The following is a 14,729-nucleotide window of genomic DNA, read 5'->3' as shown; positions in this document are numbered from 1 at the left end:
GTCGCAGTGTTTGCATTTTGCATACACGCCTGCCTTACCTATCGGTAGAAGAACCTCATTAAAATATTCCCAAACTGGGTCTCTTTTACAGCCTACTGCCATTATAGGTTTTTTTCTCCAGAGAGAGAATAATATGATAAACCTCAGGCTGTACACACACAGATGCCCCAAATAATCTTACAGAAACCTCTGGAAGAGCATGACATTGTGAATGGATTAATGGAATTCACTTACCAAAAAAATTAAACATTGCATCAATATACAGCCTCATGCTACATAATTAAAAACTAATCCTTATTTCCTGATGAATAACCTTTGAGCTATAATGTATGCTAAATAGAAAACTATCTTCAGATAGATTTTTCCTCAAAAAGCATGCTATTTTTTTAAAAAATCTGATTTTTAATTTTAAAAAAATCTTTGATTTTTATCCACCCTGCTTTTTTTTCCTAATCAAACTGACAAATTTAAAGAACAGATATGATGTGTCACAATTGCAAAGAATTTGGGAAATGTTTCTTGTAAAAATATAGTATCTACGCCTATGTATGTATTATAGCATCCTAATAAACTTTTTTCTGCCAAAAAAAAAGAAAAAAAAGATGCTTTATGGCTGTCTAGTAAGAATGGTTTAATTTGAACCCACCGTGCATAGCGTGTTTGCGTTTTGAGCATTGCTAAGCATTCAAGTCTGTTTGTATTCTGATTATTCATTGGTGTGCTTGGTGCTGCTGCTGAGGCGCTGTTCTCCCTAACCTGGGATTTGTCTCTTGCCTTCAGGTTCACACCGAGCAAAATGGCTGCCTCTTCTTCATCCTCTTCAGCTGGTGGCGTTAGTGGGAGCTCAGTAACTGGATCTGGGTTCAGTGTCTCAGACCTTGCAACGCCACGGAAGGCTCTCTTTACCTACCCCAAAGGAGCTGGGGAAATGTTAGAAGGTAATTTGTGTTTTTGTCATTTGAGTCCATGTGGCCAAGAGAACTCTGCTCAGGGTAAGAAAGACCGTTCTGGTGCCCCTGCTCCATTGGTTTCTGGGGGGTCATTACAGCAAAACTGATTTCTCTTTGTGCAGGCCAGGAAGAGTTAGTGGTAGTTTTGCCTGTAACTCAGTACACAGTGAAGAGGTGTGCTCCAAATGAGCACTAAAGTTGGATTGAGTTTGATATCATGACCCATATCAAATCAAATTTATTTAATGCAGTCCTAGACCAATAAAAATAGAATCAGTACAATAATTCAGACTTCCAAAATATCAAGTAACTCGGGAAAAAAACATTTAAAGTTGTAGATTCACAGAATTTTGCATTGTCTTATAAAACTTATAGCTAAAAAGCCTATGTATGGCTTACCCAAGTTTTCCCAATCTTATAGGCTATCCAGCCAAATTTGGCAACCTTAAAAGTGATCTCTTGATTCTGCTAGCATTACTAAGGAGAGTCCTTCTATTTTTACCGGGATGGCGGGAAATTATGGGGGTAATCAGAGTTTCCCATATATCTTACAATAAAAAAAAGATATGCTCTAGGATCCCAATATTTCCATCTCCACATAAGCATGCACATTCTGTAGATGGTAATCCTCTATATCTACCCTCAAGATGACCCATATCGATTGCTACAATGTCAGCAGAACAATGCCTGGAAAGAGTGCACCAGTCTATCGAGATTTGGAATGTTCATTATGTATTGTTTAAATTTTCCTCCTCCCAAGATTCACTCCGGTTAATTATATGGCACGTTAACAAGGTTTGCCAGGTATTAACCTGGAGACTGCCTGTCCAATAACCTTGAAGCTCGTAAAGGGAAAGCATGCCACCCTAGCACCTGCTGTCCTATTGGTCCTCCACCCAGCTTTCTCTCTGACCTGTTGGATCTAGCAGGATTAGTGATGCTCCACAGCATAGGAAAGGGAAGAATGGGCAAAATAGCAGAATGGGAGGCAACACAGCTGCTGTCATCTTTCGCTGCTTCCAGGCATCTCAGTGGAATTTTCATGTTAGGATTTAACTATGGGGTGTGAGCTTTGTTTTAATGCTGTATCGGAAAGTTAGGAAGAGCACGACGATTATTTTCATTAAATATTGGGAGAATTGTTATCATTTTGGAAAGTTGTCTTGGAGTTCCATTTTAAATCATTTTGGAACAATGCTCACAGTTGAGAGAAAAAGATAATCATGCCCCTTCTGAAATTGTAAAAGGAAAACAGTTTTTGAAGTGCCCCCGCCAGGAGGCAACATGAGCAAGAAGGGGGAGAGAGAAAGTGTGCCATGGTCCCCAGTGCATTGGGCTTTTAAATTTGAAAGGGCCATTCAGACCTGCCCTCTGGAGTCTGGGGCCCATTGAAAATTTTGAAGGGCTGATGCAGTGGAGTGCAGTGGAGTGATCTGGCTACTCCCTGTGTGTGTAAAGTGCCGTCAAGTCGCAGCCGACTTATGGTGACCACTTATGGGGTTTGCATGGCAAGAGACTAACAGAGGTGGTTTGTCAGTGCCTTCCTCTGCACAGCAACCCTGGTATTCCTTGGTGGTCTCCCATCCAAATACTAACCAGGACTGACCCTGCTTAGCTTCTGAGATCTGACGAGATCAGGCTAGCCTGGGCCATCCAGGTCAGGGCGGTTACTCCCTAGCTGCTCCTTTTGCCTCCCTGACACGGTTCCCAATCAGAATCAGTAATATCAGGTGGTGCCTTTTGCTGTATTGCAGTGTTCCCAATGTGGGGCACATGCCCCACAGGGGGGCAATTTGATTTTTAAGGGGGGCAATTCGAGAATGAGTTATTAACAGTGAATTTTTTGCATTTCTTATGGTTCTAGAGGCCTCATATTCAGTATATAAATGTATATTGTGACATACACATTTTAAAAATTAAAATCAGAATGTATACGGCAGTCAGCTGGTGACAATGAAGAGGGGGAAAGCCCACTAAGAATTATATGTCACGGGGGGGGGGGGGGGGAGAGGCATCAGGATTTTAGAGATGCTTAGGTGGGGCATGGCCAAAAAAAGGTTGGGAACCACTGCTGTATTGGGTATTCCCTGTCTGATATCAGACATACTGGGCATTTTATCAGGTTGGCAATATCCGATTGCAAACCTCTGCCTTTGGCAATCCTACCCATAATGATTCTGGGTAGTGTTTGGTTGTTTGGTTTTTCTTCCTTTCTTTCTGCTTACATTTTTACCATCTTCCCTCAGTTTAGATCCAAGATCAAGACAGGAGGAGCAAAACCATCTTTTAAAAAATGTGGATTCCCAGCTATCTTTAAATAGACACTTGCAAGGAATAGAATATTGCCTACTGAAGCTAAGGGTTTGTTTCATTGGCTTAGATTCCTTGCTTGGACTGTGCTGTGCCTGTTATCACAAGCTATAAGGTCATGTTGGTTTCAAGCATGATGTGATCTGTTTTCTCTGTGTCATTCGATGGGTGGTCTACTCATTCAAATTTAGGCAAAGGGAAATGGTTTTCAAAAGTGGAGGATACTGGCTCCTGAGAAATCAAGACTTATCCCAGCTAGGACAAAGCTGCCGTAAATTTTTAAGCCACATGAATTCTGGCTAACCAGACACTGGTCTGCAGGACCCTGATGCAGGAAGGTGGTATAATTTATTTTGATGCAGCTGGAGTGCCAGCATGGTGTAGCAGTTAAGAGTGGTGGACTCTGATCTGGAGAACCGGGTTTGATTCCCCACTCCTCCACATGAAGCCAGCTGGGTGACCTTGGGCTAGTCACCCTTGGGCTAGTCTTACAGCTCTCAGCTCCACCCACCTCACAGGGTGTCTGTTGTGGGGAGGGGAAGGGAAGGTTACTGTAAGCTGGTTTGATTCTCCCTTAAGTGGTAGAGAAAGTCGGCATATAAAAACAACTCTTCTTCTTCCCTTCCCATCAGTGGTTCGAGAAAGTGCGGTAGAGTAACAAGAGATGGAATCCCTTCTGGTATTTGTGTTGCATAAAGTGTCTCTGAATTCCAGAGTGGCTATGGGAAGACAAAGTATTGAGTCCTCGTTTATTAAACTGTCAGTACTGGCTTTTTTGGGAATTGTGCTGCCTTTGCTTCTGTACACCTTCCTGGATGCTGAAGCCTATTTTTGTTCTACACAGAGCACAGGCTCTGGGGGCTTTCACTATGGTAGGTAATTCACCCATAAAAGGATGTACCATCCAGCTACAGGTTTAAAATTCAACATGTCCTTCGTTTTTGCTATTGATAGCATTTTCTGGACATCCTTGTTTTAGCTGTTTCAGGTGAAATAATTCTGAAATGGAAACTAAAAATACTGAGCCAGTGTGGTTTAGTGACTGGAGTGTTGGTCTAGGACCTTGGATGTCTAGGTTCAAATCCCTGCACAGCTGTGAAATTCACTGGGTGACCTTGGGCCAGTCATTCTCTCTCTGCTGAACCTACTTCACAGGAGTGTTGTGGGGATAAAACAGAGGAAGGGTGAGAACCACATACATCACCCTGAACGCCTTGCCAGAAATTCGGGCAAACATGCAGCAAATAAGTAATTCCCATCGGGCTTGTTTTGCATTCAGAAACACATTGCAAGCAGTTGCCATCCGATAGTCAAGCATTTCTGCTGCCGTGTGTTTCTAGTTTGAAAAAAATACACAGGAAGTTGAGATGGGAAGTGCTCTTTATGCAGAAGACATTGCAGGATCAAGAGGCATAGCAATCTAACTATTCACCACTGCTGCTGTCATTCCTTCTCTCATGAAAAGCAGTTGCTCTTCTTCAGAGGTTTATGGAGCATTGAGGAGGAGGGTGTGCTGTGCCTATAAAAATCATACCTGTATTCTGTATGAATATCTGCTGTTCCTGCCTACTGGTGTGCTGCATTCATTATATACTGTGTCCCAGTGCTAATCTTTTCTTTTTTAAAAGTGCATTGGCAGCTATTAAAAACTGTTGGAAAAATTAAGACAAAGTGCTTGTTCTCTTGCTTAATATGAGCAGCTCAAGCCAATTAAAACATGGAAGTAAATGTAGAGGTACTGGACGAATGGATTAAATCCGTCTGACAAATTTAAGCTGTGTTGCATTTAGAAGGCTTGGAAGGGCAGGAATGCCATTTGCCCCATCAGATGGTGCATGGGAAGCAATCCAGTTGGCAGTGCTGTTGTGCTGTTGCCTGGAGACACTTCAGTAGGCCTTGCACCATTGGGGCTGCTCACATGGGAAGATGGGTGTGTGTGTGTTATTCGAATGCAATTCCAAAAGCAGCTTCCTTTCTATTGGGCATGTTGCTAATGCAGTGAAGGCCATCCTGCCAGGAAGGAAGATGTGGGAGATAAGCTAGAGGGTGATATTTCATGATCAGTCAGCTGCTTGCCTTATCCTTCATCTGCTGCTGCCTTTCTCTGTGGCAGTTGGATCCTGAGATGGGATTGTCTAGAGTTGCCAGTCAGGGCGATCCTATTGCAGTGGCTTAGTTATTTCTGTTTGCGGTAGGATGAAGCTGTGGTCTCCTGTAGGGTTGCCAACAGGCCAGTAGAAAAAAAAAAGATGTCCTACCCTTTCAGAAGAGGCTTAGTGGGATGCTATTTACTAGATGGCTATGTATTTCCATGCCAATGAAAAGCTTCTGTTGCCCATAACCCCACACATTAAACCTCTCTTAAAGGGGCAGGACATCTTTGCTTCAGGTTGTTGGCAACCCCAGCCTGTCATTTATGGTGTGCCTTGTTGTAATCAGCAGTTCTCAGAGGGCTGGAGCAGGAACAGAACTCTGATTCTTCAGAGTGCCTGAATTAAAAATGCTGGCTGCAGCTTCTCGAAAGGACCCTTGTCGTCCCACTTCATCTTCTAACAGAAGTTTTGATAAGCCATAATTTTCCATTTGCTTGGAATCAAAGTCTCTTTGATTACTTTGCTTTGGCACAGCACCATCCGTTCAACTTGTATGCTTGATAACGATTCCTAGTTTCTCCTTGCCAGGTGTTGGTTAGAATAATCTGCTGTTTGCGGTACGGCAAATGGATGAGAAGTACTAACATGACTGATAATGTGTCTTGAGTCTGAAAATTGCATTTCCTTGGATTTTCAGGAAATCCGAGGTGAATTTTCCCTTCTTCTTCTACTTTTTTTTTTTTTTTTTAAGATTGCAGTTAAGAATAGATTCCTTGACTGTCTTTTCTGCCGAGCAGGAACACAAACCCTTCGCCCGTTGCTCAGAAATCCTATAGAATTTAGTGGGAACTTCCTACTAAGAAAATGTGCATAACTAAGGGCAGCCATGAGTTATCCATCCTATGATAGTTATTTAATATTGGCTGAAAGAAGACAGATAGTGACTTCTTAGACTTGGTGTGGAAAATTCCAAGTTATTTCCTGTCTGAAGAAATCTGGCTTTAAGATAATTTAATTACAAATCGTTCTGCGCAGGCAGAAACCCTATGGAGTGCAAGGCAGCTTGTGGTGGTAAGAGTGTACAGTGCGCATGATGGTTTTTAAGCAAACAAGCATGTCCTTAGCCCACTTCAAAGAAGAAAGGGAATGTGAGAAGATTGACTGCAGCTGATTTCTGAGCCAAGCAGTTCTCTTGGCTTGGTTAGTGGCAACACTCTCAGCATGGAAATATATAGTGCTCTTGCATGCTGCAGAGTCATTTTATCTCAGAAATAACAAGAGTGGGCATAGTCCAGCCAAAAGTTAGAAACTTCAAAGTCATGCTGAAATAATTAGATTTAAAGGTGCAGCGGATAGTTAGGTGGCTAATAATAAATTGCTAGGCATTAATGCGTCTACAGCTTTTCTACGCTGAGTTATAGAAGTACCGTCTGGCAGAAGCAAGATGTTTGTCCTTGGAAGGGCTTTTTCTCCCGTGTCCTTTGAAACCTGCATTTGGCAGCTTCTGACAGTCTTAAGTGCATCATTTATCTCAGCTGTGACACTGACCTTTATACTGTGTTTCTGAGTTCCTCCTCTCTGCACATTGGAGGTCAGCTGTACGTGGGAGTCTTTTAAAATAATGAGTTATGTGCTTCAAAAATTGGGAGGGAGCCCAAGAAAATATCCAGAAAATAAATACTAGGATCCTGCCCTCCAAATAGAGCCATGTGCGGGATGACTCCCTTGGAGTCAATATAGCCCTTCTCACTCCCACCAGACCACTGTCAGCATATGGCATTATGACCAGGCTGCTTGGCAAGGCCCCTTTGGGCTTCCCTAGAAGTTTCTGGTGGTTTGTTCTTCCTCTAACCCCCTGACCTACAAGCTGCTCATGGGGAAGAGAAGGCACCCGTCATGTCCAAGCAGGATGTGTCCAGTAGAACTTGATTATTAAATTTTGTTAGATGCTCTCTTGCAGGTTGAAACAGTCATAAGCTGTAAGGCACACTGTTCAGGGACCATTAGAAGAAGAAGAGTTGGTTTTTATACACCGACTTTCTCTACCACTTAAGGAAGAATCAAACCGGCTTACAATCACCTTCCCCTCCCCTCAACAGACACCCTGTGAGGTAGGTGGGGCTGAGAGAGCTGTGACAAGCCCAAGGTCACCCAGCTGGCTTTGTGTGTAGGAGTGAGGAAACAAAACCAGATTAACCTCCGCCAATCATGTGTAGGAGTGGGGAATCAAACCTGGTTCTCCCAATCAGAGTCCACCACTCCAAACCACCGCACTTAACTGCTACACCACGCTGGCTCTCCAAAGGAATTAGACCGAAATTCCTTCAGTCCAACTGGGAGGCAGGACCTTACATGCTGGCAAGAGTGAGCCTGTTGCAAAATGCCACCAGGTGCCTTGCAGGCTAGATAATGGTGACGGGGCGTGAAATCAGGAGGGCAGCCTGCACACTCAGCTGAGGGGTGCTGTTGCTAAAGTTCAGACTGTCTCCCAGCCCTGAGTGAAATGATCATACTGTGAGTGTGAAGCAAAACCCACCCTTATCAGAAAACTGTGGGCATAGCCCTCGCCATCTCAGCTCTAGGTGTAGTAGTGGCTGGTGTTTCAGAGGGTGACACACACTGGTGAGAAACACAGTGGTTTACAGCAGAGCCATTTGATTAATGTATGCCCTGCCCTTTCTCTTGAGGTAGCTTGCAAATAATTTTAAAATGTTCAGTAAAACTGAGCAGCAATCATAGGAAGAACATTCATAAAATTATTTCACAGCTCCGATAGTCAGGAGGGATTCCCCTCCCCCACACACTCTCCAGCTTTAATATACTATTGGTCAGCATTATAGCGATTTACTCTGATCTGGTCTGCTATAACAATTCTCTTTCCTCCCGGCTATGAGTTGCTTAAGAGTGCAATCACATCTCTCCCTAGCCTGCTTTTTTTCTAAGTTAAAGAATACGCTGTTAAGTTGCAACTGAGTGATGGCGACCCCAACCATGGGGTGTTCCCAGGCAAGAGAAATTAGTGGTGGTTTGCCATTGTTTTCCTCCATGTAGCAATCTTCCCATCATCCTTTCAGGTCTCCCATCCAAGGATTGACGGTGGCCAACCCTGCTTAGCACCTGAGCTTTGACAACCTTGGGCTGTCCATTTAATGGATACCTATGCTGCTCTGTTTTTACCTTGGAACCTGAACTCCCATTTCATAAAACGATGTGAAATTGCCCTGTACCGGTAATCTTCAGCCTTCTCAGATTCAGGACTCTGTGTTAGTCCCAGTTTGCAACATAAGAATCCTTAATTTCTTACTATATATGCCCCTTTTCTTTCTTCCTTTTCTCCATTTTCCTTTTTCTCTTAAAAAAAAAAAATCCTGGACGATAAATGTGGTGGTGGTGCTGTGACCTGCTTTAATCAGAGTGCTGCTACTCAGTTGTGGACTCCAGCCCATCCATCAGAGATCAGTTCTCTGAGCAGAAGGCAGCTCTATGGTAGTGAAGGAAGGAGCTGGAATGCAGCTGAAGCCAAACCCCGGCTTCAATTTTATATAAATGGCACGCAAATCGAAGCCCAGATGAACACATGAAGCTGCCTTATACTGAATCAGACCCTTGGTCCATCAAAGTCAGTATTGTCTACTCAGACCAGCAGTGGCTCTCCAGGGTCTTAGGTAGAGGTCTTTTACATAACTTACTTAGCTAGTCCCTTTAACTCAGTGGTTCCCAACCTTTTTTTGACCAGGGACCACTAGGACTTTTTTGTTAAGTGCAGGGACCCCAAGCTTCAAAATAAAAATTCCGAGAATTTGAAAATAAACTTTAATCATAACTGTTAGTTAAACATTAAGCTTAGAATAATATTTGAATATATATTTTTATAATAGAGAATTTTTACTTGAAAATATTAATTTATTATGGGTTTATAACTTTGTTTTGCGGACCTTAATTTAGTTCTCGCGGACCCCTGGGGGTCCATGGACCCCTGGTTGGGAACCAGTGCTTTAACTGGAGATGCAGGGGATTGAACCTGGGACCTTCTGCATGCCAAGAAGATTCTCTGCCACTGAGCCATGGCCCCTCTCTGATATCTGTGCTCTGATATATGATATAGGTGCTCTGATATATGGCCTGTTTTTCAGTGCGTCTTGTTTCTGTGGAAGTATTCTTGGGGTATTGGTCTCTTTTGTGCAAGAGAAGTTGGCTTGGCTAAAGCTGAACCTTTAAGATTTCTCTTCACGGGGGAGAGATGACTATAGTGCACTGTTTTCCAGAAGTGATGTGGCTGTTCGTACATCTTACAGGATTTGTCCTGGTGATTATATGATGGCCTGTAGTGGTGATGGATTGGTAATGAAAAGGGTGGAGGCTGTGTGCGTGTTTGAGAAGCACATACTCTCAGTCAGCTCTCTGCAGTGTCGGCATGGACTGCCAGCTAAAGAATGGATGTTGTTGCCAGTATTCCCGTTGACTGCAGGATTCTGCCCTGAGATGCTTCAGCAAATAATGCATGATCCTTCAGGAAGGCAACTAGCTAGATGTTCTCTGTTACAAATGAGCAACCTATAACATGTCTTAATGGCCATACCTGGTAGAATAGATTTTCTCTGGGCTGAAATTCACCTTCAATTTTTCTAGCCTGTTCTTGGGCACTTAATTGAAACCACAGTCTGTCTGTAATGCTTCAAGGAACCGATGAATTGTTTCCTTTCAGGAGCCAGATGGTGTCACTTTGTACTTTAAGGGGATTGAGTTGAAGACAGTCGGCATAAAAAGATTAGTTGAGAATGAATTTTCCTCCCCCAGAAATTGGTGGATGCTTGGAGAAGGTATCAGCTTCTTTACATCTGCTTTGCGACGAGTAGAGTAGTAAGAATCAGCGTTGAAGTGGCACAAATGCCAGTTGCCCCAGAAGGCTGGCTGCGGGGAGCAAAGCCTCCTTTGTTGTGCTCATTCTTTACAGTATTTATACGAAGAGTGGCTCAGAAGAGGACACTGCCCTTGTCTTCCCAGGAGCCCATACACCACAGGGCAGAAGAGGACACTGCCCTTGTCTTCCCAGGAGCCCATACACCGCAGGGCATGGCGTGGCCATTAATTCTCTGGTTGGTCTTGGCACAACTGGGAATAATAATAAATAATAATGCATTTTATTTCTACCCCGCCCTCCCCTCAGGAAGAGTATTAACTTGCCTCACTGGATGGCTATGGTAGGTCGACCACTGTAGAATTGTGAGTGACTGCTCAAAGAACAGTGACAAACCATATGCACCATTGCTATTGGAATCATAGAGTTGGAAGGTGCCAGGCAGGCCATCTAGTCCAACCCCCTGCTCAATGCAGAATCAGCCTAGAGCATCCCTGACAAGTGCTTGTCCAGCCTCTGCTTAAAGACTGCCAGTGAGGGGGAATATCCAGCCGGTACTCTCCGCGTGCAATTTAAACCCATTATTGTGAGTCCTATTCTTCTGCCAACAGGAACAGCTCCCTGCCCTCCTCTAAGAAACAGCCCTTTAAATACTTATCGCTTGCTTATTTTTAAATGCATCTATTTTAAAAAACTTTTATATTTGCCTTTCTCCCAACAGAAGGGCTTGGGAGCAGCCCGGATAGTTAGCAACACTAAAGCAGTGAAATCACAGATTAGTGAAGATCACATCCGCTGTACGTGCAGCATTAATTTAGAGTTGCTGATTTGCTCTCCCTTGTGAGTGCAGCCTGGTATGTCATATGCATACCTCCCTAGCAGTCCCTCATACTGCTGAGGGGGTTGTGGGGGGGTCACCCTGGTGTCTGAACTGGCCCTTGTAGCTGTTGCTCCCCAAGAAGGGAGAGGAGGAGCCTGATCTGCCTGGATTTTTACATCTCACTGATGTAATCAAAGGAGCCGAACGCACCGTTGTTCATGAAACATGCCTTGCTTCTTGGCAGGAGCTTAGGCTTAACCAGCGTTAGCTGGGTTCTTACTGCTGACTCAACTGGTTCCCATATGAAGCAGTTGGAGACAGTCCACAGTCTCTCTCCCTTAGGGCAGCTGAACTTGATGTGAAGCCCAGAGTTGCCCAGAAAGTTCATTGTGGTCATCTGTAATTGCAAAAGAGGAAACCTCTAAAAAGTGAAGGGATTAAGGGACATCAAGAAGTCTGCTCAGATCTTTTCAGGATGCTATTATTGTTTAAAACAATAATAGAAACTCTTGAAAGAATGTTTGCTTTGGTTGAAGTTTGAAGTGTTTATATTTTGCCTTTTCACCAGTGATCTCTAAGGTGGCTTACATACATACACCAATGGAAACAATATGAGAGTATGTTCTTCTGAAGCCTGAAAGCAGCCGGTTAATACATTCTGGCTCATAATACTAAATGAATCCAAGCTGCAAGTTAGGCTTCGCTCCTTTGCCTAGAAAGAAAGCTATGGTAACTGGATGCTGCTGTGATGGGTGGGGTGGGGGGAAGAGGCAGAAAGTCACATAGGATCCTGGGAAGAGGCATAGAGAGAACATACAGCTTTTGGGGGGTTATAGAAATGTCAGGATTTAAAAAAAATTCTTTTCTGTTCTAGATGGCTCAGAGAGATTCCTCTGCGAATCAGTTTTCAGCTACCAGGTTGCATCCACATTAAAGCAAGTGAAACACGGTGAGTACCCAACATAGTAGAAAGAGTCAGTGGTTATATTTACAGTAGAACCTGCACAATGGCAATACACCTTGCTGCAAATGGCGAAACCTCATAGAAGGGTGTGCTAACTTATGTTCAGGGCACACACATCTTTTGGTAATAAGCCATTATTTTTGTAGTTTCATCTAGGCAGTCTAGTTCTTGGGGAGATGACATCGTATTTTACGCTGTACTGTATGTATCAGTGACAGGTATTCTGTACTCACACCAGGAAGCCTCATGAGTGGCAATTTTGCCATTAATAAACACTCTTTCTCTGTTCTGAGGTCGGTTGTTTTTATATCAGATCTCTGTATCTCTCCTTCCTGGCTCATGTGGTATATGGTCGGTTAATGCTTCTGAAGTGCCATCAAGATAGGAAAAGATCTCTCTAAAGTGTTCTTTGTAGTTCTGTGGAAGATGATGAGCCTTTTATCTGGCAAGATTTAACTCTATGTGGAACTGGATCATGTACTGTTCTGGCCACATTCTGTGGATCAAGAGATTGGTCAAGAATCCTTCAGGTGCACCCATCGGTCCTTGCAGATCTTCAGCCTCGACAGCTGCAGTTTTGTTGTCTGCTTCCTTGACCTTCTAGGGAATGGATTAAACAAATAAGCCCGCCTTAAATTTAGGAAGGCTATTAATTTTAATCTAGAGCCTTACTTTCTGCCTTTCTATCTCCTCTTTAAAGACCTGAAGTATTTTCCCCTCCCTCTGAGGAACTGGGGTGGGGGTTGTCTCACAAGTAGGGCAATGGTCTCAGTAACATGTGAACTGACCCTAGAAGCTAAAATGACTAAACTGAGGCTGTCGTATTTTTGCCACATTATGAGAAGACAAGAGTCACTGGAAAAGACAGTCATGCTAGGAAAAGTTGAGGGCAGCAGGAAAAGAGGAAGACCCAACAAGAGATGGACTGACTCAATAAAGGAAGCCACATCCCTCAATTTGCAAGATCTGAGCAAGGCTGTCAAAGATAGGACATTTTGGAGGACTTTCATTCATAGGGTTGCCATGAGTCGGAAGCGACTTGATGGCACTTAACACACGCGCACACACACAAAACGTGTGCTTGGGACTTCCATAGGTAGACACTGTTTCTCTAGTGTCTTAACAGGGTACTCTTAGAAAGATTGCATCTATTGCCAGGATCAAGTTGGCTAATCACGGTATTGAGTGGTGTGGCATAGCTGTCTTTGGTCATCTTGGTCTGTTTGCTATGAAGCATCTTGGCATGATGCATCTGTTTGGCTCCTCTTTCTATAGCACACCAGCCTTATAATTAGTTTGGCGCGGCTTTCAGGAGAGTGAGAGATTTGATGACTCTGATGGTTTTCTGATCTGTAGGAGAAAGTGATCTCTTACAGGTCCTGAAAGCCATCTATTTATGTTGATTAAACCGTTTACCAGAGCTAGGGCAGACATATACCAACTTTGGCATCCCAACTCACATGAGGAAGAAGGATTATGAAAAGCCACAACTCTTGTGGCCAAATGAATTAGGACCCTCACTCTCCACTGGGTACCTGGAATTGCGGCAAAAGTTTCATTACAATGGACAGGTTACATTTGGGAAAAATGGCAATATAAAAAAGCAAAATCATATCTGGAAAGGCTGTTTGGCATTCTCAGTTCAGAGCAAGAGCAACATTAAAAAATGTGAGTTTGTGGAAGCTGTTGGATGGAGTAGATGAGAGGATAGATTGGGGAAATTATGAGTAGGAGGTTATTCTGTTGCTTTGAAGTATTCCTATGTTGTGTGCAGCAGTAACAGCGAATTGTTTTTGTTCTTATTTGAGTAACAGTGTAAATTCTTTTTAAAAAATTTAAACTGTGGAAGGCTGAAACTGGCTTACTGATGAATGAAATCAAACTTTCCTGTAATTGTCTGATGCAAAAGCTGTTTCATAGCTTTAAAAGCATTTCATTTGGAAAGCTTAACTGAAAGTTGATTGCAAAGTACAGTTGATTTCTTTTCTCTTTGTAGATCAACAAGTTGCTCGGATGGAAAAACTTGCTGGTTTGGTTGAAGAACTAGAAGCAGACGAATGGAGGTACAAGCCCATAGAACAGCTTCTAGGGTTCACTCCTTCATCGGGTTAAAAGCCTGCAGTTTGTTGATGCAAAAAGATACAGCACTTGTGTAACTCCATTTTTAAAACACTTGGCTATTCTGCACTGTGCTCCCAGCAATGTAATAAAGAATAATCCACGGCGAGTGTTTCTATTATCCAGTAAACTGCAGCCACACAACAGTTTGCGAAACCTTTTCAACATAGCCTTTGTTTCAGGAGGGTGTGATTTCTGTAACAGAAGCTGCAGTCTGTTTTGGAAAAGAACCTGTTCAGCTTAAGCCGGAGTTGCATTAAGCTATCTCAAACACAGAAAGTGAACGCATGCTTCAAAGACATCAGTGAAAAGTATCCAAGGCTTGCAGGATAAGTTCATCAAGAGGATGTCTTGCCCCACAGGAGAAACGACAGCTGATACCAAGGCACGCCTCAGAGTTCATTTTCAAGCCTTGCAAAAAAATATGCATCTTGTAGACTTGTCCATAAGATATTGAGAAGGGGGTGTGGGAAGTGAAGGACTGTAAAATGTCTTGTACCCAACACTCCAGAGGGGACAGTGGAGCTAGTAAGGTGGATATGTCAGTTTTCCCTATAGTCTTTTTGTCTGTTCTGCTGTTTTCTCTTTACCCAGAGTGCTACTATCAGGGACTTCT

General features: G+C 43.2%; 1 protein-coding gene across 1 annotated transcript; it reads left to right on the top strand.

The window, feature by feature from the left end:
• The first annotated feature begins 781 nt into the window (after positions 1-781).
• On the top strand, positions 782-14,158 carry ANAPC16 (anaphase promoting complex subunit 16). The gene is made up of 3 exons (XM_056850143.1): positions 782-938; positions 11,906-11,980; positions 13,992-14,158. Exons 1-3 carry the CDS (start codon positions 797-799, stop codon positions 14,105-14,107), a joined length of 333 nt encoding a protein of 110 aa, XP_056706121.1. The 5' UTR covers positions 782-796; the 3' UTR covers positions 14,108-14,158.
• The last annotated feature ends 571 nt before the right edge of the window (positions 14,159-14,729 follow it).

This window comes from Euleptes europaea, chromosome 5 (assembly GCF_029931775.1).
Source record: "Euleptes europaea isolate rEulEur1 chromosome 5, rEulEur1.hap1, whole genome shotgun sequence".
NCBI classification, from domain to species: domain Eukaryota; kingdom Metazoa; phylum Chordata; class Lepidosauria; order Squamata; family Sphaerodactylidae; genus Euleptes; species Euleptes europaea.
Note: the sequence above shows the minus strand (reverse complement) of the source record. Positions and strands in the feature narration are given on the sequence as shown.

Coding starts and splice junctions, on each gene's coding strand:
- ANAPC16 (XM_056850143.1), top strand. CDS start 797: ATGGCTGCCTCTTCTTCATCCTCTTCAGCTGGTGGCGTTAGTGGGAGC. Junction 939..11,905: donor AGCTGGGGAAATGTTAGAAG/GTAATTTGTGTT, acceptor TTTCTGTTCTAG/ATGGCTCAGAGAGATTCCTC. Junction 11,981..13,991: donor ATTAAAGCAAGTGAAACACG/GTGAGTACCCAA, acceptor TTCTCTTTGTAG/ATCAACAAGTTGCTCGGATG.